Below are 22,161 nucleotides of genomic sequence, written 5' to 3' on the forward strand. Positions count from 1 at the left end.
CTACGTTTGTCTCGTTTTGATCAGAGTAATGTTAGCTCATAGCATGCCATAGAAGTTACTGTATTTTTTTATGGTTTATAAAATCTGGGTTTGTTCGTTGGTTTAAGTTTCTGGTGGAAATAGAAGGCATCTGACTAAGAATGTATCATCAAAGAATTATATTCAGAAGTCATTAGAAATAATGTATTCTTGGGGCCCCTGGGGGGCTCAGTCGGTTGAGCCTCGGAGTCTTGATCATAGCTCAGGTCTTGATCCCAGGGTCGTGAGTTCAGGCCTCACGTTGGACTCTGCGCTGGACACGGAGCCTACTGTATTTATTTACTTTCTAAGTTTATTTACTTATTTTCAGAGAGAGAGCAAGTCGGGGAGGGGCAGAGAGAGGGAGAGACAGAATCCCAAGCAGGCTCTGCGCTGTCCGCACGGAACCCGACGTGGGGCTCGATCTCACAAACCTTGAGATCATGACCTGAGCCGAAATCAAGAGTCGTCCACTTAACTGAGCCACCCAGGCACCCGAATGCAGCCAACTATTCTCTGTGTGACCATATTACTAATACGATACACAATTAGCTTTATTCATTTCAGTTTAATTTCAGAATTTGCTTATTTGCCCTCAGATTTCTTGAACCATTAACATGGCTCACATTTCCCCCCTTTTTACACACGGGCAGCACTCAGTACCCAGTTTCTCTTCCTTCCTTTCTTTCTTTCTTTCTTTCTTTCTTTCTTTCTTTCTTTCTTTCTTTTTTCTTTCTTTTTCTTCCTTCCTTCCTTTCTAACTTCTTTCTTTCTTCTTCACCTCACCATGTATCAAGGAGTTTTTCCTCTATCATTACGAGAAGGCTGGATCCAAACCAGATGCGAGTTCATCCATCTGGTGCACAGCAAGCCAATAAATGCAGACACTGAGCTTTGGCAGTGAAGAAAGATGGGCTATTTGCTGACAGGGTGCCATCCAGGAGAACTGGAGCTAATGCTCAAAAGTCCTGAACTGCCCGATGGCTTATACAAGCAGCTGGGCTTAAAGGGTGAAAAATCAGGGTAAGGGGTAAGGGGGTCAGGGGTTTGGATCATGCTGATTGATTAGGGATTAGGGTCAGCTGAGATATTTCCTTTCTCCATCGTCTTATCCATTCTGGTGTCTCCCTTTCTGGTGTTGGTGTGACTGCAGTGAGATAGTCGTTCTGCTTCGGGGGTCCTTGCAATCTAGGGGCCTGGAGAGAAACATTGCCAGCAGATTGCAGTAGTGACGTCATACCTAGAGTCCAAGAGCAGACGTTCTACATCCTGTGACTGTTACCAGGCTGCAAACTATTATTGTTTTTTCTTACAAACGTGGCACGTTAGATTTGTTATCTCAGGCAGAACAGCATCCCCCCAGACTTTTTGGGGAGGCAGCTTTTATGTTTTCCCTGAGGCACTTTTACAGGGTTTTTTAACAGTTACTAAGGGTTACGAGACTCTGGTCAGAGGCAGCTAAGAGCCATATGTGTATAAATTGTGGAGTCGGTGGGGGCTTGTATCCCAGTGTCAAGAATGATTCTCATTCATTTTTGTGGCTTTCCAGGTGCTCTAGTATGAGTCTGTCCTGGAGATTATTCACCGTTTCCCCTATGATGGACATTCACATTATTTCCAATATTTGATATCATATAATTATAATAATATAAAATCCTAATAACTATAATTTCCAGTGTTTTATGTGATAATATTTCACATTATAGCATATATAATTATAATAACTATGTGAACAACTTTGTACATTTTTGCTATCTCATATACGTGGAATTGTATTTTCAGGGTACATTCTTAGAAGTGAGAATTCCTGGGCCCAAGGTTAAGGCAGATGTGACTTTGTGAGATTTTTCTCAGTGTCCCCACCATAGGTGTTCTACTGCTTTACCCTGCCACCAGCAAGGCGTACATGTGCCCGTGTGCCTGTGTCTCCCCAACATCGTCACCTACGTGTGTTGTACAATTTTTGACCACGTGAGAGGCAAGGAATGGCTTTTCCTGTATAATTTTTTTTTACCTCTATAGTTTTAATTTGCCCTCTGTTTTGATTGTAAATGAAATTATGTTCCTATTTAAGGGCCATTTGCCCTGTTTTCCCCCTGTGAACTTTCATCTAGTTAAACAGGAAAAGCTGAATTTGTCAGGATGTTAACGTCACTCCGTCCACAAGTCTGGGATGCCGTCTTATTTATTCAGAGCTACTTTTGAGTCTTTTAGGAGTGTTTCAGTTTTTTTCCCGTGTGGGTTTTGCATGCAGACAGGTCATTTTATTGTGTTTTGCTTTACTGCACTTCGCAGGCACACATCTTTACAGACTGAAGGTTTGTGGCCACCCTGCGTGGAGCGAATCTGTCAGCGCCATTTTCCTATAGCAGCATTTGCTCACTTTGTGCCTCTGTGTCACGTTTCGGTAATTTTGCGATATTTCAAACATTTTCTTTGTTATTATATTTATTATGGTGATTGCGATCATTGATTATAATTCCCTGGAAGCTCAGATGATGGTTAGCCTTTTTTAAAAGAAATAAGCTTTTAAATTAAGGTACCTCCATTGTTTTTTAGACATAATGCCATTGCATGCTTAATAGACTACAGTATGGTGTGAGCATAGCGTTTATATGCACTGGGGAACCAAAACATTCATTTGACTCGCTTTATTGTGATACTGGCTTTATCCCACTGGTGTGGAACCAGACACACAAAACGTCTCTGAGGTATGCCTATATATTTCTTATGAAATTTGCTCCTAAGTATTTTATATGCACTATTTTGTGTCTTTTAAAAATTTGGTCTTGGGGTGCCTGGGTGGCTCAGCCGCTTGGGCGTCCAACTTCGGCTCAGATCATGATCTCACAGTTCATGGCTTTCTGCTGTCAGCACAGAGCCTGCTTTGGATCCTCTGTCCCCCTCTCTCTCTGCCCCTGCCCTGCTCTCTCTCTCTCAAAAGTAAATAAACATTTTTTTAAAATTTGGTCTTTTTCTTTTTGGTTATCTTCTAAATGGTAATAGTTATAAATATTGCTATTGATTTTTGTGTTCATTTCGTATCCTGCCACTGCACTAAATTATCTTGCTTTTCACTGGCTCTCTTGAGTTTTCTCCAAGAAAGTTCTGTTACTCTGTTGTCTACAGAAAGTAAAACTGTGCCCTTATTCTTTCTGATTCCTGGACTTCTGTTTTACCCGTTTCTGGTGCTCTTCTGGAGAGCGTTTATATAGCACTTCCGTATGTTAGTCAGTGTTCCAAGTACTTTACGTACACTTATGCTGTTAATTCTTGCAATAGACCTGCCATTATCCTCGCTTCACAGAGAGATTAAGCAACCTACTTGTAAGGAGTGGTGTCAGGATTCCAGCCTTGAGCCCAGCTGTTGGGTTCTCCTCATACCCTCCATCTTTTAGAAAATAAGTTTCCTTAAATTTTCTGTATTTTCCTTCCTCTTGGTTCAACCACCTCAGCATTCTAATCTTAGCTTGGGGTCGAAGCAAAAGCAGAGTTTCTTTTATTTTTTTCTTAATACCAGCGCTCTCTTAAGGAAGGTCACACACGGCTTCAGACTCTGCGTGAACACTTTCTGCTTCAACTGTCTTTACCTTAAAGCTTTTGAATGCGGGGGTAAGTCTGGGGCGAGTACGAGAATCGCACTGCTCTTTTGCTACCGATTGTCCCAGCATTTTTCTTTTATCTTTTTTTTTTATTTATTTATTTTGAAAGAGAGAGAGTGTATGAACACGAGCAGGGGAGGGGCAGGGAGAGAGAGAGAGAGAGAGAGAGAGAGAGAGAGAGAGAGAGAGAATCCCGAGTCAGCACAGAACCAGACGCAGGGTTCTAACTCCCAAACCATGAGATCGTGACCTGAGTGGAAATCCAGAATCAGAAGCTTAACCAACTGAGCCACCCAGGTGCCCCTGTCTCAGCATTTTTCAAATTGCAGTGTTCTGCTGTGCCTTGAAATCAATTTAGTGGGTACCTAGAGCATATTTGTAATGAGAAGGGTTAGAACAGGATTAAAATCTATTCAGACAGTCTTAAGTTTCGAGTAAAACCCATTCTCCTAGATTAATTTACAGGAAATATTTATTATTAATAATTATTTATATATAATTATATAATTAATTTATAAGCGAACATATTAAGTGGACTGATTTATTGAAATATGTATTGTTCTTGGGAATCAAGCTCTTTCTCTGAAATTGGGTGCACGGCTCTGAGAAAGAGCCTCTGGTGTTTGGTTTGCTGTGGTCTCCTTTTCCCAGAAATGCATTTTCCTCGCTGGGCTTTACTGGCTGGAGACTCAGCTACACCTGCCTCTGCAGTGGTGGTCCTTGGTGTTCTTGGACGGTGGACAGGGCTGCACGGTGGCTGCCAGGTCAGGCAGGACGGTGTTGGCCTCGCAGCTGTCACGCCGTGGGCCAGCTCCATTCTCCTTCTGGTCATCCTCGCCTACCTGCTTCCCACCTTCAAAAACAGAGAAAACAGAAAAATAAGGGCACTTAAGGCTCAACGGAGGGAAGGATCCTCAGGCAACTTTGGGTGCGGAAATGGAGCGCGCTTGGTGCTCTGATTGGCTGAGGTCGGGTAGGCGTCTATCCAACCAGAGAGTCGAACGAGCAGCCCTGCGTTTACGTGTGTAGTCTGTTATTATCGTTTGTCCAATCAGACCTGGTTGTTTCAATCCTCATTTGAATACGCGGACTGTAAATACCCGCCTTCCACTGAGTCCCCAAAAGTGATGGGGCTCTCTTAGCAACTTGCGTTCCTGTGGTCGATTCTCTCTCTGCGAGGTTTTTGTGAGTTTCTAGGGAAGGCGATGAGGAATGCGAGGGCCGCCACCGTCAACAGGAGTTTTGTTTGTTGGGCCCGACCCCAAAGCAACTTTGCCCTAAAGGTCAGCGAGGGTAGTGGGTGCCGAGTCTCCTGGGGAATGGGGCAGTGGCAGGAGGCGGGAGCCTCTCTGCTCCCCGAGGGTCGTGCTAGACAGTTTCACTAGAAGCGAAGGCTTTCTGCAGACCTGGAAGTTCTTTCATCAGATGGATGTTTCCTGTGTGATGACCACCAAAGACACCAGCTGGAAATAAGCACTGATTTATACGCTATAATTTTATTTTGAGATATATACATGAAATCATATCATCTGTAATCTTTTAGGATTGGCTTTATTTTGACTGTGCATAATTCCACAGCGGTGTACCCAGATTTTTGCATGTATAGGTCGCTTTTTCCTTTTTGTTGCTCAGTAGCGTTCCGTGGTAGGGATAAACAACAACCCGTTTAATATTCACCTGTTAAAGGACCTTTTAGGTCTTTGTGTAAATGTAAGTTTTCATTTCTCTGGGGTGAATGCTTGGTAGTGTAGTGTGGGATCATATGGTAAACATACATTTCGCTTTTTAAGAAACTGCCAAGATATTTTCCAGTGACTATACCATTTTATTTTCTCACTGGCAGCGTGTGAGACATGGAATTTCTCCACATTTATGCCAGCATTCAGTGTTGTCACTATTTTTTATTTTAGTTGCCTAATACGTATATATTGGTATCTTATAATCTGAATTTGCAGTTTCCTAATGGTCATTAATGCTAAAGGTTATTAATTTCCATGACTTTTGCCCATTTTTTAATGGGATAATTTGGATTTTTTACTATTGAGCTTGGAAAAGTTCATATCCTCTAATTTTTTTTCTTTTTTAAATAGACTCCACACATAACGAGGAGCTTAAATTCACTACCCTGAGATCAAGAGTCACATGCTCTATGGACTGAGCCAGCTAGAGCTCCAGAAAGTCTTAATATATTCTAAATACAAACTTTTTGTCATGTATATAGTTTGCAGATATTTTCTTTATGTGCATAGCTTCTCTTTTTAAACTTCTTTGCAGGACTTTCCACAAAACAAATGTCGTTACTTTTGATGAGATCTACCAATTTTTTTCTCTTCTGGATGATTTTGGTTTCATGTGTAAGAACTTTTTGCATAGTTCCAGATCCTGAAGATTTTCCTCTTTTTTCTAAAAGGTTTACAGTTTTACATTTTACCTTTAAATCTACCATCATCAGTCTCAAGTGAATTTTTGCAGAAGGTGTGAGGCTTAGGCTGAGTTTCATATGTTTGCCTGTTGGTCTTTGTTGAAAAGAGTATACTTCCTCCCTTAAATTTCTTTTTCATCATTGTCAGAAACTACCCATGTTAGGGTAGTTGGCCCTACCCGTGTAGGACTATTTGTGGGTTCTGTTTTATCTATCCCTTCCTATTACTATACAGTCTTGATCACTGTATTATATAATAAGTCTTGAAATTGGGGAGAGCGATTCCTCCCACTGTATTCTTTCTTTTCAAAATCGTTTGATATTCTGGTTCAGTTATTGGTTTTAGGAATTTTGTTTTCTTTCTTTTTTTTTTTTTGTAAATTCTTTGTGATTTTCCACATAGACAATCACACCGTCTTTAAATAGAGGGAGTTTTATTTCTTCCTTTCAAATCCATAAGCCTTTAATCTCTTTTTCTTGCTTCATTGTACTATGAAGGACTTCAGGGGTTGAATTTATAATTTTTTTTAATGTTTATTTATTTTTGAGAGAGAGAGACCATGAGCAGGGGAGGGGCAGAGAAAGAGGGAGACACAGAATCCGAAGCAGGCTCCAGGCTCCGAGCTGTCAGCACAGGGCCCGACGCGGGGCTCGAACCCATGAACTGTGAGATCATAACTGAGTAGAAGTCGCATGCTTAACCAACTGAGCCACCCAGGTGCCCCAGGGGTTGAATGTAATGGTGATAATGAACATCTTTGCCTTGTTCCTGATCTTACTGGGAAGCACTGAGTCTCTCTTCATTAGGATGACATTACCTGTAGAATATTTGTAGACGTCCTTTTTCAGACTCAGGAAGTTCTCTGCTATTCCTAGTCCGTTGAGAGTTTTTAATCAGGGAAGGATATTGACTTGTCAGATGTTTTCTCTGCATTCATTACTATGATCATAGTTTTCTTCTTTATACTCTTAATATGGTAGATGACCTGAATTTTGAATATTGAACCTGTCTTGCATTCCTGATCTATATACATTGTTGGACTTGATTTGCTATTATTGTTTCTGTGTTCATAAAGGATATTGGTCTGTAGTTTTATTTTGTACTGTTTTTGTATTGTTTTAGTATTGGGCTAATTTTGGAATCATAAATGGAGTTGAAAAGTATTTTTTCTTTTCATTTTCTGGAAGAAATTGTGTAAAATCAGTGCTATTTCTTCTTTAAACATTTGGTAGAATTCTTTAGTGAAACCATCTGGGTCTACAGATTTTATTTGGTGAAGGTTTTTTGTTACTATTTCAGTTTCTTTAAAAGATATAAAAATATTCAATTTTTCTAATTTATCTTGGATGAATTCTGGTTTTGTGATTGCTTGTAATATTACCTTATCATTTTAATGGTCTGTTACATCCCCTGTTTTCATTCTGAGAATCACTAATTTGTGTTTGCAAATTGTGCCTTCTCTGTTTTATCATCAATCTTCATAGGGCTTCTCAACAGTATTGATTTTTTAAAAAAATATTTTTTTAACGTTTATTTTTTTTTGAGAAACAGACCGAGCATGAGTGGGGAGGAGCAGAGAGAGAGAGGGAGACAAAGAATCTGAAGCAGGCTCCAGGCTCTGAGCTGTCAACACGGAGCCCAACTCGGGGCTCAAACTCACAAACCACGAGGTCGGAGCCACCCAGGTGTCCCTCTATTGTCCCTTTTTAAAGACATTTTGTTTCAGTAGTTTTGCTGTTGTTTTTCTGTTTTTAATCTCATCGAGTTATCTTCTTATCTTTCTTTTTGCACTGAACTTATTTTGCTTTTTCCGTATCTTAATGTAGAAGTTTGTAGTAATGGTTTGAGAACTTTCTCCTTTTCTTTTTTTAAAAATTAAAAAAAAAATTTTAGAGAGCATGCACACACATGCGTGAGCAAATGGGGGAGGGGCAGAGGGAGAGAAAGAATCTCGAGCAGGCTCCACACTCACCTCAGAGCCAACACGGGACTCCATCTGATGACCCTGGGATCACGACCTGAGCCGAAGTCGAGAGTCTGGCCCAGGCACCCTGAACTTTCTCCTTTTCTGATATAAACATTTCGTGCTGGATTTCCCTTTCTTTTGACGGCATCCTACAAATTTTTTAAATTAAACTTTGAGATAACTGTAGGTTCACATGCCGTTGTAAAAAATATTACAGATACCACGCACAGTTTACTCAGTTTTCCCAAAAGGTACGTCTTGCAAAACAGTACAATGTCACAACCACGATGTTGACATTGATATAGTCAAATATAAAATACTTCCATCACAGCAAGGATCTCTCATGTTTCCTTTTTTAGCACAGACACTTCTCTGCCACCCACACTCCCTCTCAACTCTTGGGCCACAGATATAGTCTCAGTTTCTTTAACTATGTCATTGCAAGAACGTTTCTATAAATTGAATTATACAGGAGGGTAATCTTTTGCAATTGATTTTTTAAAAACAGACTTTATTTTTAAACGCAGTTTCGGGTTGACAGAAAGATTGGGCAGAAAGTGCATATATCTCGTATACCCCCTCCGCCTCTACATGAGTGTGGTGCATTTGTTACAATTAATGAACCGCTATTGATATATTATTATTAACTAACGTCCATAATTCACATTGGGGTTCACTCTCTGTCGTGCAGGTTTGTGTGTCTGTGGGTTTTGACAAACGCGTGAGGTCACATGTCTGCTGTAGAGTATTACGCAGAATGGTTTCCTTGTCCTAAAACTTGCCCGTGTTCGGTCTGTTCATCCCTGCCCCCTCCCACCGCCAAAGCCTGACAACCACGGCTCTTTTTACTGTTTTTATGGTTTTGCCTTTTCCAGGATGTTCTTAGACTCCTGCAGTCTGTTGCCTGTTCAGACTGGCTCCTTTCACTCAGCAATATGCTTTTAGGATTCCTACTGCCTTTTCATGGCTTGATAGCTCATTTCTTGTTTTATCACTGAATCATATTTCCTTATATGGATGTACCATAGTTTATTGCTCCAGCCACCTGTTGAATTGAATTGTGACTAAAACTGCTATAAACGTTTGGGAGATAGATGTATATCTTGCTGGATCCAACAGAAAGCTAACATTTCCTTTTGTAAGCAACGGTGTCTTTCAAAGTGGCTGTGCAGATTTTCACTACAGCCGGCGATTAATGGTCATTTCTGTCATTCCAACCCCTGGCCACAATTGATGGCGTCGGTGTTTTGGATTTTGGTCATTCCAGTAGGTATATAGTGGTATCTCATTATGGTTTTAATTTGAAATTCCCTAATGACATAGGATACTGACAAGTGATAGTTCATGTGTTTATCTGCCATCTGTGTATCCTTTTTGGTGAAAAGTCCCGTCATGTTTTTCATCCATGTTCTATTTGGATTGTTCGGTAATTTTTAGGGTAGAGTTTCGGAAGTTCTTTATATATCCTAGATGCTAGTGCCTTGCCACGTGTGTGTTTTACAGCTATTTTCTTTGCGTCGATAGCTTGTCTTTTCATCCCCTTAAGAGAGGGTATTCGTTTCTTGTGGCTGTCACAGCAAATGATCACTTCTTTAGTTCTAAATTATTCTTCTTTAGTTCTGGCAGGAAGAAGTCAAAATCAAGTGTTGGCAGAATTGGTTCCTTTATGCTCAGAGAAAGAATCTGTCCCGTGCTTCCCTCCTGGTTTCTGGTGGCTTCCAGGAATCTTTGGCATTTCTTGGTTTGAAACCATATTGTTTTCATCTCTGCCTTCATCTTGCACATAATCTTCTCTTCTCTGTGTCTTCTCTTTGGTCTCTTATAAGGACACTTGTTATTGAACTTAGAGACCCTTCTGGGGCCCTTAAGATGATAGGAGATCCTAGGTTGCCCAGAAAGAACACACGTACCAACCTAGAATCCAAGCAGAACGTGAATGGCTGGGATTCAGGAGAATCAGAAGAAAGATGTTAGGAATGAAATGACTTGACTCTTATTTAATTTATATATATGTTCATATGTATATATAAATATATATGCATATATATATTTAGTTTATATATTTAATTTCTCTGTGATAAAGGGAGAGGAGATTCATTTGGGGATTCCCAAATTTTGCTGCCACATTTTAAAGGGAAACTGTCAGTGATCCAACAATATTGTTATTTTCCAGGGAATGCAACAAGTTTGTTCTTATTTTCAGCATCGTGTTATTTGGGTGTCATTGTTACATGATGGTCATATATTATTGCTTGATTAACACACTGTGTAAGAACATCCAGTAGTTTAAGATGGGAAGAAAATTATATGCCACTTTTATTTCTACTAAGTAGAAAGTTAAATGTGGTCCAGTTCTGGTAAATATCAGGATTTCAGAGGACTCGTGGGGCAAGGGAAGAAACTATAAGTGACAGACCGGCTTATGTCACTGCCCTCATCTGGATTCTAGCAGCACAGGATAGGATTGGGTTGATGACCCCATAGAACAGAGTCACAACGTTCTGTCGATCCAAAAATAGACTCAGACGGCCAGCCATACCCCATGTTGGCGTTAAGTTTTCTTAATTGCCTTATACTATTGGAAGAAAGAGGAAAATTCCATCCCTTAGCTAACATTCATGTTGCTTCTCTGCCTCTTCTCCCTTATTCGCCAGTTATCTCTCAGTGATACCCTTGATTAAAAACAAGGCCATTTCAGGGGCTCTTGGGTGGCTCAGTTGGTTAAGTGTCTCTGGCTTTTGATTTTGGCTTAGGTCATGATCTCGAGGTTTGTGCTCATAGCACAGAGCCTGCGTGGGATTCACTCTCCCTCTCTCTCTGCCCCCACCCGCTTCAAAATAAATACGCTCCTGGGTGGCTCAGTCGGTTAAGTGTCCGACTTCAGGTCAGGTCACGATGTCGCAGTCCGTGAGTTCGAGCCCCACGTCGGGCTCTGTGCTGACAGCTCGGAGCCTGGAGCCTGCTTTGGATTCTGTGTGTCCCTCTGTCTCTGCCCCTCTCCTGTTCTCTTTCTCTCAAAAATGAACAAACGTTAAAAAAATTAAAATAAATACATAAATAAATGCACATTAAAGTAAAAAAGGCCATTTCATTTCACCCAAAAGAGTACTGTGATGAGGGGCCAGGATTAAAGACCAAACGCATTTAATTGACCACGGTGCTGGAGATAGGATTTGTGCTGTACCACATGAATTTGCCAGACAAAAATGTGCTTGCAAGTGAAAGAAACCCATCACTGAAATAGATTAAGTCCAGAGAGGGAGGCGTTAAGGGTCTTCTGCTGTGGTTACCCTTAGAACGGAAATCAAGGCTGCTGGGACTGACACAGAAACATAGACATCCTCTGTTCTCTTTCAGCAGCCACACATTTTTTTTTTTTCTGGTGTCACCTTCATTTTGTTAAATTTCTCTAAGAGCAAGAGAGACTCAGCCGCTGGCATCTCTGGATCAAGTTTCTAAAGTCTTCAGACTGCCCTGCAGCCCTCCGGATGCGTCCCTTCACACTCCAGGCTGGAAGTCTCAGGGAACATTCTTAGTGGCTCAGCTCAGGCAGCATTGCCACTCATTGGGGCTCAGAGAGTGCGCTTCCTTTACTGGCGAAATCTGCAGGCCGTGGCCGCTTTGGCCGTTCTTAATCATCCCAGCGTTCTGCACAGCAGGTTGTGAACCCTTCATGAAGTAGGAGATGCCAGGAAACAGTAGAACAAAACCGAATGATGGAGAAGAGCAATCTCAGAATCCTTCCACAATGGCGTGCTGTTTCTGAAATCTTTCCTTGTAGTTACTGGTATGCATGTGTATTTCCCAGTGTGACCTCGGCCATAATATAAAATGTATTTCTTTTTTTCATTAAAACAATATTTTTAATGTTTATTTTTGAAAGAGAGAAAGACACACAGAGTATGAGCCAGGGAGGGGCAGAGAGAGAGGGAGACACAGAATCCGAAGCAGGCTCCAGGCTCCAAGCTGTCAGCACGGAGCCCGATGTGGGGCTCGAACCCACGAACTGTGAGATCGTGACCTGAGCTGAAGTCAGACACTTAAACGACTGAGCCACCCAGGCGACCCTGAAATGTATTTCTTAATGTGTGTTGTAGTAAAAAGAATTGAATATAAGTGTGCATATTTGAATTTTATCAACGCTGTCATTCCCGGATTACATGCTTGTGTAACCCGTTAACTCGTAGCGGTGAGGCGCTTCCCCTTGTTTGGACTGTCTCCTAACCTTCGAGCACGACTGCTCATTTAACCCCTGTGCTCTTCGTTCGCCCCCTTCGATGCTGATCAGGTATACTTATTTCCACTTCTGGGTTTCAGCATCAAGCCTTCTTTGTCCTAGCTCCTTCCCAGTATCATTTGTCTTTAATCCCCCCCATGCCCCATTTTTCCACAGCCCGATTCCAGTGGAATATTACATTTCTTTGACTAAGTGCTTGCTCGGGCTTCCTGACTTCATAAATGAGAGACAGCCAACATTCACCAAAAATGTCCTATTTATTTTATTCATTAAGTTTCTCATCTAACACAGTTTGCATGAACCAGAGGTGTACAAGGAGCATGCTTCCTTCACTGGATGTTATCATATCTCTTCAACACAGACTTTTTTCAGAACCTGGAACCATTTCATTCGCTGTAGATTTGTCTTTTCCTTAAACGCCTAAGAGGGTACGTGCTCGGAAGCCTGTCTTTGAGGCTGGTAGCTCATTGGTGAGCTGTGTTTTCTCCCCACGTATCTTACCTCTCACTCATTTCCAACGTTAATTTGAGCAATTTATATTTTTCCAGAAATCCTTATATCTCATCAGTATTTTTAAATAAGTTAACATAGGTTTTATTTCATACGTCCTTATAATTGTGAGACACTTCCAATTCTATAGGTTTAGACAAAGATGTTAATTTTTAATTTTGTGAACGTTTAAGGAATTTTTGTAGCTCATGTAATGGGCAGATTTTGGTGTTTTGCGTTGTGTGTGGAGAGTTTTAATGATTTCATTTTTGTGCAAGACTTTTGCATTTGGCTGCTTTCCTTTTTCATGTTTTGTGGGTTTTTTGCTCGTCTGCAATACTAAAGGATCAGGAAAACATTTGCGGGCCCCTGGGTAGCCCGTGGCTTAAGCGTCCAACTGTTGATCTCAGCTCAGGTCACAATCTCATGGTTTGTGAGATCCAGCCCCGCATCGGGCTCTGTGTGGACAGTGTGGATCCTATCCTGCTTGGGATTCTCTCCCCCACCCCTCACGCTCTGCCCCTCCTCCGCACCTGCACGCACTTTCTCAAAATAAACTTGAAAAAAAATATTTGCTTCAAGTAGGTAAACCTCTTGAAATCAGTTCCTAGTATTCTCAAATAATTGATAGAAAGTTGCCTTGTCACCTTACAGACTCGAATATTGCTGCTAGGATTTTTACCATCAAAATGGTATCAGGCATTTTGAGATAGAACACCCTGAGAAATATACCTCCCATCCCTTTTTACTGTTTTTCACAGATGGGCGTGAAATATTTGTGCCTTTTAGCTTTTGGCTAATTAGCAGGTCATGGTTACAGACTTCAGGATATGGAAGAATCTAGAGCTCTTGGAATGGAAGGAAAGCCCTTGCTGTGGGCACTTGAGAAAATAGGCCTATAGATGCCTATTGATTTGCTAGCTCCTTGGCTGACCTCCTGCAGGCACGCTATTTGCTTCTAATCTTCGTGTAGTCTAACTCTACCCTCATTAAAACACAAACCCTACAGGAAGATTCCACATCTTCAGTCTTTTTCATGGGAATTGGGTGGTCACAACAGCCCTCATCTAAGCTGGCTCCGTTCCCCCACCCCTGGAAAATGGCACTTCTACCCCCAGCAGCCCGCTAGGTAGCAGCTCTGCAGACTCTGAAGGGCAAGGTCCATCAGCTCCATTGCCAAGTGTACTGCTCATTAAGGTGAACTGCTTCAGAGGCCACGGTCACCATCAACTAGATCGTTTCTGCAGTCCTGTATAAAAAGAGTTGTGGTCAATTAAATCCTTATTCGTTGCTGAATCAGCAGTCTCCAAGCCCAAGCAGTTTCTCAGGAACTGTGAACAGCTCTGAAAAGAGCCTTTGATTCAGTTGTGGGTTTGTTTTTCTCCATTCTCCAGAAGCGCAGGTCACTTGCTGGATTTACTGTTTGTGAGACATTGCTTGCTCTGGGCTTTGTGGCGGTGGCTCTCGGTCTTCTTGGGCAGCAGCACGGCCTGGATGTTGGGCAGGACGCCGCCCTGCGCGATGGTCACGCGGCCCAGCAGCTTGTTGAGCTCCTCGTCGTTGCGGATGGCCAGCTGCAGGTGGCGCGGGATGATGCGCGTCTTCTTGTTGTCGCGGGCCGCGTTGCCCGCCAGCTCCAGGATCTCGGCCGTCAGGTACTCGAGCACGGCCGCCAGGTACACCGGCGCGCCGGCCCCCACCCGCTCGGCGTAGTTGCCCTTGCGGAGCAGGCGGTGCACGCGGCCCACCGGGAACTGAAGCCCGGCCCGCGACGAGCGCGTCTTGGCCTTGGCGCGAGCCTTGCCGCCCTGCTTCCCGCGCCCAGACAAGCCTAAACGGGTTCTAACGGAAAAAGCTTCCGTTAGGGCGGGTACAGGGCCTATTTATAGTCTGCCTTGGGTTGTGATTTGCTATCTGATTGGCTGATCGTCTGGGATCCAATCTGAGGACCTTCCTGGAATCACCTCATGTAACATCATCCAATCAGATGTTGGCTGCCCGATGCGTCATTGAGCGCCGTGCCTATAAATACCACCCTTGCCGCCTTCCAGTCTATTAGCCTGATCGGAGCTATTGGATAGTGATGGCGGAGCTGATTCCTAACGGCACGACCATTTCCAAGAAATGCTTCAAGAAAGCTGTAACCAAAACCCAGAAAAAGGAAGGAAAGCGCAGGCGATGCCGCAGGGAGAGCTATTCCGTCTATGTCTACAAGGTGCTGAAGCAGGTGCACCCCGACACCGGCATCTCGTCCAAGGCCATGAGCACGATGAACTCCTTCGTCGGTGACATCTTCGAGCGCATCGCGGGCGAGGCGTCGCGTCTGGCACACTACAACAAGCACTCGACCATCACATCCCGGGAGATCCAGACGGCCGTGCGCCTGCTGCTGCCCGGGGAGCTGGCCAAGCACGCCGTGTCCGAGGGCACCAAGGCCGTCACCAAGTACACCAGCGCCAAGTAGAACTCCCGTCACTAGGCAAGGTTTATAACCCAAAGGCTCTTTTAAGAGCCACCCACAATTCTGAAGGGACTGTATAAGCTCTTAGTTAATGTGAGTCGGTCTTCCATCTAGAGAAACTTCTGGTTTTACCAGCAAATTGATTTCACTGCTTGCCAAGTTTACTTTGCTCACCGTAGAATATGCTTGAAGAAAACGCTTGAGAAATAACTTTGCACTAGAGTGCTTGCATGGACTGTCTTTTAGTTTTAAATACGTTTTTATGTTATACATATTTATAATGCATGTTCTGTATTAAAATACATAATCTGTATAATCCTACATCTGCACTTTTCAGTGAGGCTTGAGATCTAGGTGAAGCAATTTGGAAAGGGGAGTCATTTGAACAGAAGTTGCAATAATCCTGTGTCCTTGGAGGAGAGGTCCTTCCATGGGCTGTGAGGGCCATGGGAATATGGCTCGCCTTTCTCTAGGAGTCTTAGTTTTAAGTACCCTCTCAGATTACCAGGCAAGGAGCCTGGAGCTGTGGAAAAACTCAGGACAGTCTAGTACCCGAGCATTAGGTTATTACCTGTTTTGCTTCCACTTTACATTGGCTGGTGTGTGAAAAATGTCCTGTGGATCAGGCTAGCTGTCCATTAACTGCTGATACTTGAGGACCAAAGCTCAGTTTGTTGATCTGACTTCATTTGAACATTTATTGCCATCCCTAAACTGGGCTATTTGTTGAACAGATTGACAAGAGTGTGGAGATCTTACCGCGACACCTAATTCCCATGTGTTACCCAATAGTCAGGCTAACCACAATCAGCCTGGCCAACAGATAACGTGAGTTGAGTTGACTCTCTTTTGCATAACTTCTTACAAGTTATAATAGGATCATCTTTGTTTTGTGATTGTATCATTAAACTCGCATTTGTGCTATTACTGGACTCAAATACCGAGACGTCCCAAATCGGGTCATATGGTATTTATCAAAATAGGATGCCCAGTATTCAAGTCACGTGACTTTGGGTACAAGATCATAATCATCTGGATGCTTCTTAGAGAGCCCACAAGCATTTAAAGAAAATCAGTGATGGGGCACCTGGGTGGTTCAGTCGGTTAAGCATCTGACCGTTGGTTTTAGCTCACATCATGATCTCGCATTTCGCTGACAGTGCGGAGCCTGCTTGGGATTCTCTCTCTTTACCCCTCCCCAACTCTCACTCTTTCTCAATCAATAAAAAATCAATAAATCAATAAACTTAAAAAAGGATCAGTGATAAAGGCCATAGACATGGACATTAAAAAGAAGGGATCAAATTATTATAACTACTTCCCAGAGACCTGTGGTCTATCTGGAGTCCCCAATTTGACTGTTAATTTCTATTTTTATTCTTCCCTTAAAAAAAATAGATTTAATGTTGGGGCGCCTGGGTGGCTTAGTCGGTTAAGCAGCCGACTTCGGCTTGGATCATGATCTCGCGGTCCATGAGTTCGAGTCCCGCATCGGGCTCTGTGCTGACAGCTCAGAACCTGGAGCCTGTTTTAGATTCTGTGTCTCCCTCTCTCTGACCCTCCCCCATTCATGCTCTTCTCTCTCTGTCTCAAAAATAAATAAACGTTAAAAAATTTTAAAAAAAAATAGATTTAATGCACATACATTTTTGCAGAGAAAAACCCAAACTTTAGCACCATTTGATTGAATACGTGTAGTAAAAATTCATAGGAGAAAAGTATCACGTGCTTCTGTACATAGCGAGACAGCCGCTGAACGCCTTAGCTGGGGGTCCTTCAGGGAGCTAGCAGATGGGACATCTGTGCCACACTGTATAGGAAAGGGGCATCATCTCCAGTCGGGGTCAAGCTGCACTGATTATACTTTATAAAACAGCAGGTATCCCAGCTCCCACATTCTTATCAACTCTGGAGTTGAAAGGTATCATTTTTCGGTCTGGTGCTTTCCTTTATCAGCGTGTATTTAAGATTCATCCGTTTTTGTTATGTGGATTAATATCTTGTTGCTTTTTATCGCTGAATAACTGCTGTATGGATATACCACAGTTTGTCTATCCATTTACCTATTGCAAGGGATTGGTTCCTTCCACTTTTTAGCCCTTGTAAGTAAAGTTGTTATAAATACTTGTGTGCAGGTTTGGGGCGCCCTGGGTGGCTCAGTCCGTTAAGCGTCTGACTTTGACGCAGGTCATGATCTCAGGGCCCGTGAGTTCGAGCCCCGAATCGGGCTCTGTGCTGACAGCTCGGAGCCTGCTTCAGATCCTCTGTCTCCCTCTCTCTACCCACCCCCCATCTGTCTGTCTGTCTGTCTCCCTCGAAAGTAAATAAATGTTAAATAAATAAAAGTAAATACTTGTGTGCAGGTTTGTGTGGACATAGTTTCAGACCGTTGGGAAAATGTCACCAGGAGCACAGTTGCTGGCTTGGATGTTTAGCTGTGTGAGGAACTCTTCGATTGTCTTCCGTAGTGACTGTGCCTTTGAGCATTCTCACAAGGGGTGAACGAGAATTCTTGTTCCATACCCTCGTCAGCATTTGGTAATGTCATGTGTTGGATTTTAGCCGTTCTAGTAGGTGTATAATATCTCATTGTTTAATTTGTATTTCCCTAATGACAGTTATGTTGAGGATCTTGTGATACGCTTGTCTGACATCTGTATATCTTTTTGGGGAGCTGTCTGTCCAGATCTTTTGCCTGTTCTTTAATTGGGTTTACTTTACTCTTGAGTTTCAGGCGTTTTGAAAAATATGTTCTGGATACAAGTCCTTTAGAAGATACATGATCTTCAAATATTTTCTCCATCTGTGGTCTGTCTTTTCATTCTCTTACCAGTGTCTTTCGCAGAGCCTATGTTGTTAATTTCAAAAATGTCCAGTAGAAATATAATGCAAGCCACAAACACGGGCCACGTATGTCGCTTGAAACTTTCCAGTAGCCACATTCAAGGTACAAAAAAGAAACAGGTGAAAGTAATTTTAGTCAAACATTTTGTTTAATATACCAAAAATATTATAATTTCAGTGACTCAGTCGGTGAAGCATCTGACTTTGGCTCAGGTCATGATCTTACGGTTCGCGAGTTTGAGTCCCACATCGGGTGACATCAAGCCCCGCTTTGGGTGAGCCCTGCTTCTCTCTCTCTCTCTCTCCGCTTCTCACTCACTTGCCCCCCATCTCAAAATAAGGGTATAATTTCAACATGTAATAAAGAGAAAAATTATAATTTGCATATTAAAAAATTAGGGTTTTGAAATCCCATGTGCATTTTGCTCTTACGGCATGTCTTAGTTCAGGCCTGCAACATTTCAAGCGCTCAATTACATGTGGCTAGTGGACACTAGACTAGACTCTCTCTCCAGGCAGCCTAAACCGTACCCCTCGCGCTAAACACCTATGGCAGACGCACAAATCAATCTCTGCGGTCCCACGCTCTCCATGAATTCTAACCAGTAACTTCAGCTGATTACTCCTCAGCATCACTTCTCTGCTATCACACAGCCACCTCTGAATTCTCCCCGCGAGGATTTGCAATGTCCCCTGACAGAGCGTTTTCAATCTCCGTGGTTCGTTGCACCCATGGGGCCGCCCCATTCGCACGGTTGTTCAAGCCAGAAATGTGGTATTTTTCCTGGTTAGTTCCTTTGTTCAGCCTCTGCTTCAGTCTGTCTGCAAGCTACACGGATTTTATTTCCTGTATGTTTCTGTCGTGTGATTACTTTCCACCGTCTCCACCGCCACCGTGTTTGTCCAGACCCCGTCATCTAGGGCACGCATGGATTACTGTCCCTCCCTAGTCTCAGTGCTCTTAATCTCGTCTCCCTAAAACCCACTCTCTGCTCAACTGACAAAGTAGTCTTAGAGGAGAAAACTTTTCGTTTTCACTAACCATTACCTGAAATTTAGCATTCCTTTCCAACATGAATACCGAAGAGCAACCAGGGCGGTCAGATGAGCCATACTGGTGGCTTCGTTGACAAGGAAATCACAGCTGTAGTCCCAGCACTTAATCGCGGTTACAGATTTCTCAGGACATTGTTTATGCTCATGAGAACCTCAAAATGTTGTAATTGTTATTTTGCTATTTGAAGTGCAAATGAAGAAGCACAAATACTACTATAGCAAACATTTTAAAGATATTTTGGAAACTATTTCAACCTGGCACTATCTTTTTTGTTAAATATGTACTTAGGTATTTCTTCTAAGAAGGTGTATATAGGATCAATTAGACTTCAAAGGAAATCCATAGTACAATAAATTAAGGACGCCTCTTTAAGGATTCCAGCAAACATCTTACGCATAAAGGAGACAGATGACAGAAAAAATCAGATGGCAGAATTCCCCTCATATTCCACTTGGGATCAGATGACTGAATCTTCCTTAGTGTTAGACAGATTCCTTCCTCAAGGATGCCGATTCTCTGGTGACAGGATACTGGGGTTACTAAGGTACCCCATTCTGTTCGTGCACATGTGTCTGCCAGAAACATGTATCTTTTTTTTAAATTTTTATTTTATTTATTTTTAATCTTTGTTAATGTTTCTTTTTGAGAGAGAGAGAGAGCACAAGCAGGGGAGGGGCAGAGAGAGAGGGAGACACAGAATGGGAAGCAGGCTCCAGGCTCTGAGCCATCAGCACAGAGCCCGATGCGGGGCTCAAACTCATGAACCGTGAGGTCATGACCTGAGCCGAAGTCAGACGCTTAACCAACTGAGCCATCCAGGAGCTCCTGTTTTATTTATTTTTGAGAGAGAGGGGTAGAGAGCAAGCGGGGGAGGGGCAGAGAGAGAGGGAGACAGAATCCCAAGCAGGCTCTGTGCTGCCAGCACAGAACCCAGTGCAGGGCTTGAACCCCAAACCATGAGATCGCGACCTGAGCCGAAACCAAGAATCGAACGCTTAACTGACTGAGCCACCCAGGCGCTCCAGAAACACACATCATCATCATCATCGTCGTTTCTATCAATGAAACGGAATTTCTCCCATTACTTGTGCCGTCCGCCCCGAACGTGATTGGAGATGAAGAGCTGAAGAACATCGGGGGTCAGATGAGAGCTAACCTTTCCTGGAGGGCGAGTCCGAATCAGGAAACTCCGTTTGTCGGTTTCCCCAGGGCAGCTGCAACAAGTTACCACAAACTGGGTGGCTTAAAACAACAAATCTGTTCTTTCACTGTTTTGAAAGCCAGAAGTCCAAAATCAGACGGCCGGCAGGGCTGGCTCTCTGTGGAGGCTCTGAGGGAGGATGTGTCCCATGTCTCTCCCCGGGCTGCTGGTGGCGGCTGGCAATCTTGGGTGTCCTTGGCTTGCAGCCGCCTTGCTCCGGTCTCTGGCCGCCTCAGGTTTCCCGTGGCCCCCCCGTTCTGCATCTCTGTGTCTGTGAGGTCCCTCGCCTGTCTCTTATTAGGATACCTTAAATACAGGATGATCTCTTCTCGTGATTCTTTTAATTACATCTTAATTATAGCCCATTTACAAACAAGGTACCGGGGATCTGGACCGGGACACGTCCTTTTACGGGACGCGGCTGAACCCATCACACATCACAAATTAACAAGCCGCCCCAAAGGTTTGGCTTAACGTGGGTTCGCTCAAAATTTGCATCACGCTACCTGGGCTGACGTGACTGACTGATGACTGGGCAAATGACTCTCTTTTGTCTAGGGGAGTGGGCAGGCATCGGGTCTCAGAACCTCTGGAACTGGCTCTTGGTGCCAGCGGGTCTGGTGACCTTGAGCGTGGACCCGGACTGGCCCATCTGCCTACGTGACGATGTCGCTGATCCGGCCATCCCTGGGCAGGGGGACAGGTGCAGGGACACGTTCTTGTCGATGTAGGCGGCCTCGGTGGCTCTCCGGGACATCTGGAAGCCCAGACTGATGTCCTTATGGAGCTTCTCCTGGCCAGTTTCTCCAAGCGGGACCTTGTTATTTTGAAAGATGGCCAGCAGCTTTGAGTAGGCATGCTCAGCCTGGATGTGTACTGTCTTCTGGGTCACCTGAGAAAAAGCTGGACTGAAGTATTTTTAGGGGTGCCCGCGTGGCTGTCGGTTGAGCTAAGCATCTGGCTTAATTTGGGCTCAGGTCGTGATCTCACAATTCATGAGATCCAGCCCTGCGTCGGTCGGGCTCTGTACCGACAGCGTGGAGCCTGCTTGGGATTCTCTCTCCCTCGCTCTCTCTGCCCCTCCTCTGCGCACTCTCTCTCTCTCTCTCTAAAAATAAATAAACTTTTTAAAAAAGCTGGACTAAAGTAGTTTAGACTAAATTATAGACCATGCAAAGCCTTCTATGGGCATTTATATCTCCCTCATTCACGACTGACTGAGAACGTGCGTGTTCTGTCTACCTCGCTGTACTAGAAGGGAAACACAGAGCAAGGTTCTGTCTGGTTCTCTGACACACACACCTTCATTCACTGAGCAGATGTTTGCAGAATAGAGAAAAGGGAAACAGTTTTAAAACCCTTTCAGAAAACTAAGGAATAATAATAAAATGCAGCCACTTGGCCTGACTGGCCCTCTGCCAGAGGGAGAGCGGTGGTGCCTGCTGGGGCAGCGGTGAGGACGTTAGCTGGTCTGGCTCACGCTGGCCCCGCTCCCTGGGAGGCTTTCCCTGGCCCCGCATACCCTCAAGGTCCCGTCTGAGAAAAGGCTGGCAAGTTTCTCCTTTTTTTTTAATTATTATTATTTATTTTGCAAGAGAGAGAGGGAGCACAAGTGGGAGAGGAGCAGAGAGGGAAAGAGAGAATCGCAAGCAGGCCCTGTGCTTTCAGCACAGAGCCCAGTGTGGGGCTCGAACTCACGAACTGTGAGATCACGACCTGATCTGAAATCAAGAGTCAGATGCTTCACTGACGGAGCCGCCCCGGTGCCCCGGAAGTTTCTCCTTTGAGAGTGGCACCAACGGAGGTTTTTCTCCTGTTCAGGCTGGGAGGCATTATGATGGCTTTAGGGTAAGGACAGCATCC

The 22,161-nt window shown here is 43.7% G+C and overlaps 3 protein-coding genes across 3 annotated transcripts in view; 1 reads left to right on the forward strand and 2 right to left on the reverse strand.

Moving 5' to 3' along the window:
- The window catches only part of LOC122490296 (histone H2B type 1-A), a 348,434-nt gene that overhangs the window by 322,257 nt on the left and 4,016 nt on the right, over nt 1-22,161 (reverse strand). The window lies entirely within an intron of this gene.
- LOC122490257 (histone H2A type 1-H-like) lies at nt 13,263-14,704 on the reverse strand. The gene is made up of 2 exons (XM_043592854.1): nt 14,700-14,704; nt 13,263-14,577 (listed from the first exon to the last, which is right to left on the reverse strand). Exons 1-2 carry the CDS (start codon nt 14,702-14,704, stop codon nt 14,139-14,141), a joined length of 444 nt encoding a protein of 147 aa, XP_043448789.1. The 3' UTR covers nt 13,263-14,138.
- Nucleotides 14,737-16,120, forward strand: LOC122490310 (histone H2B type 1-A-like). Its single transcript, XM_043592921.1, has one exon. It carries the CDS (start codon nt 14,819-14,821, stop codon nt 15,197-15,199), a length of 381 nt encoding a protein of 126 aa, XP_043448856.1. The 5' UTR covers nt 14,737-14,818; the 3' UTR covers nt 15,200-16,120.

Source organism: Prionailurus bengalensis, chromosome B2 (genome assembly GCF_016509475.1).
Source record: "Prionailurus bengalensis isolate Pbe53 chromosome B2, Fcat_Pben_1.1_paternal_pri, whole genome shotgun sequence".
NCBI lineage: Eukaryota > Metazoa > Chordata > Mammalia > Carnivora > Felidae > Prionailurus > Prionailurus bengalensis.

What these genes read in the sequence shown, in the direction of transcription:
- LOC122490310 (XM_043592921.1), top strand. Translation starts at nt 14,819, where the DNA reads ATGGCGGAGCTGATTCCTAACGGCACGACCATTTCCAAGAAATGCTTC.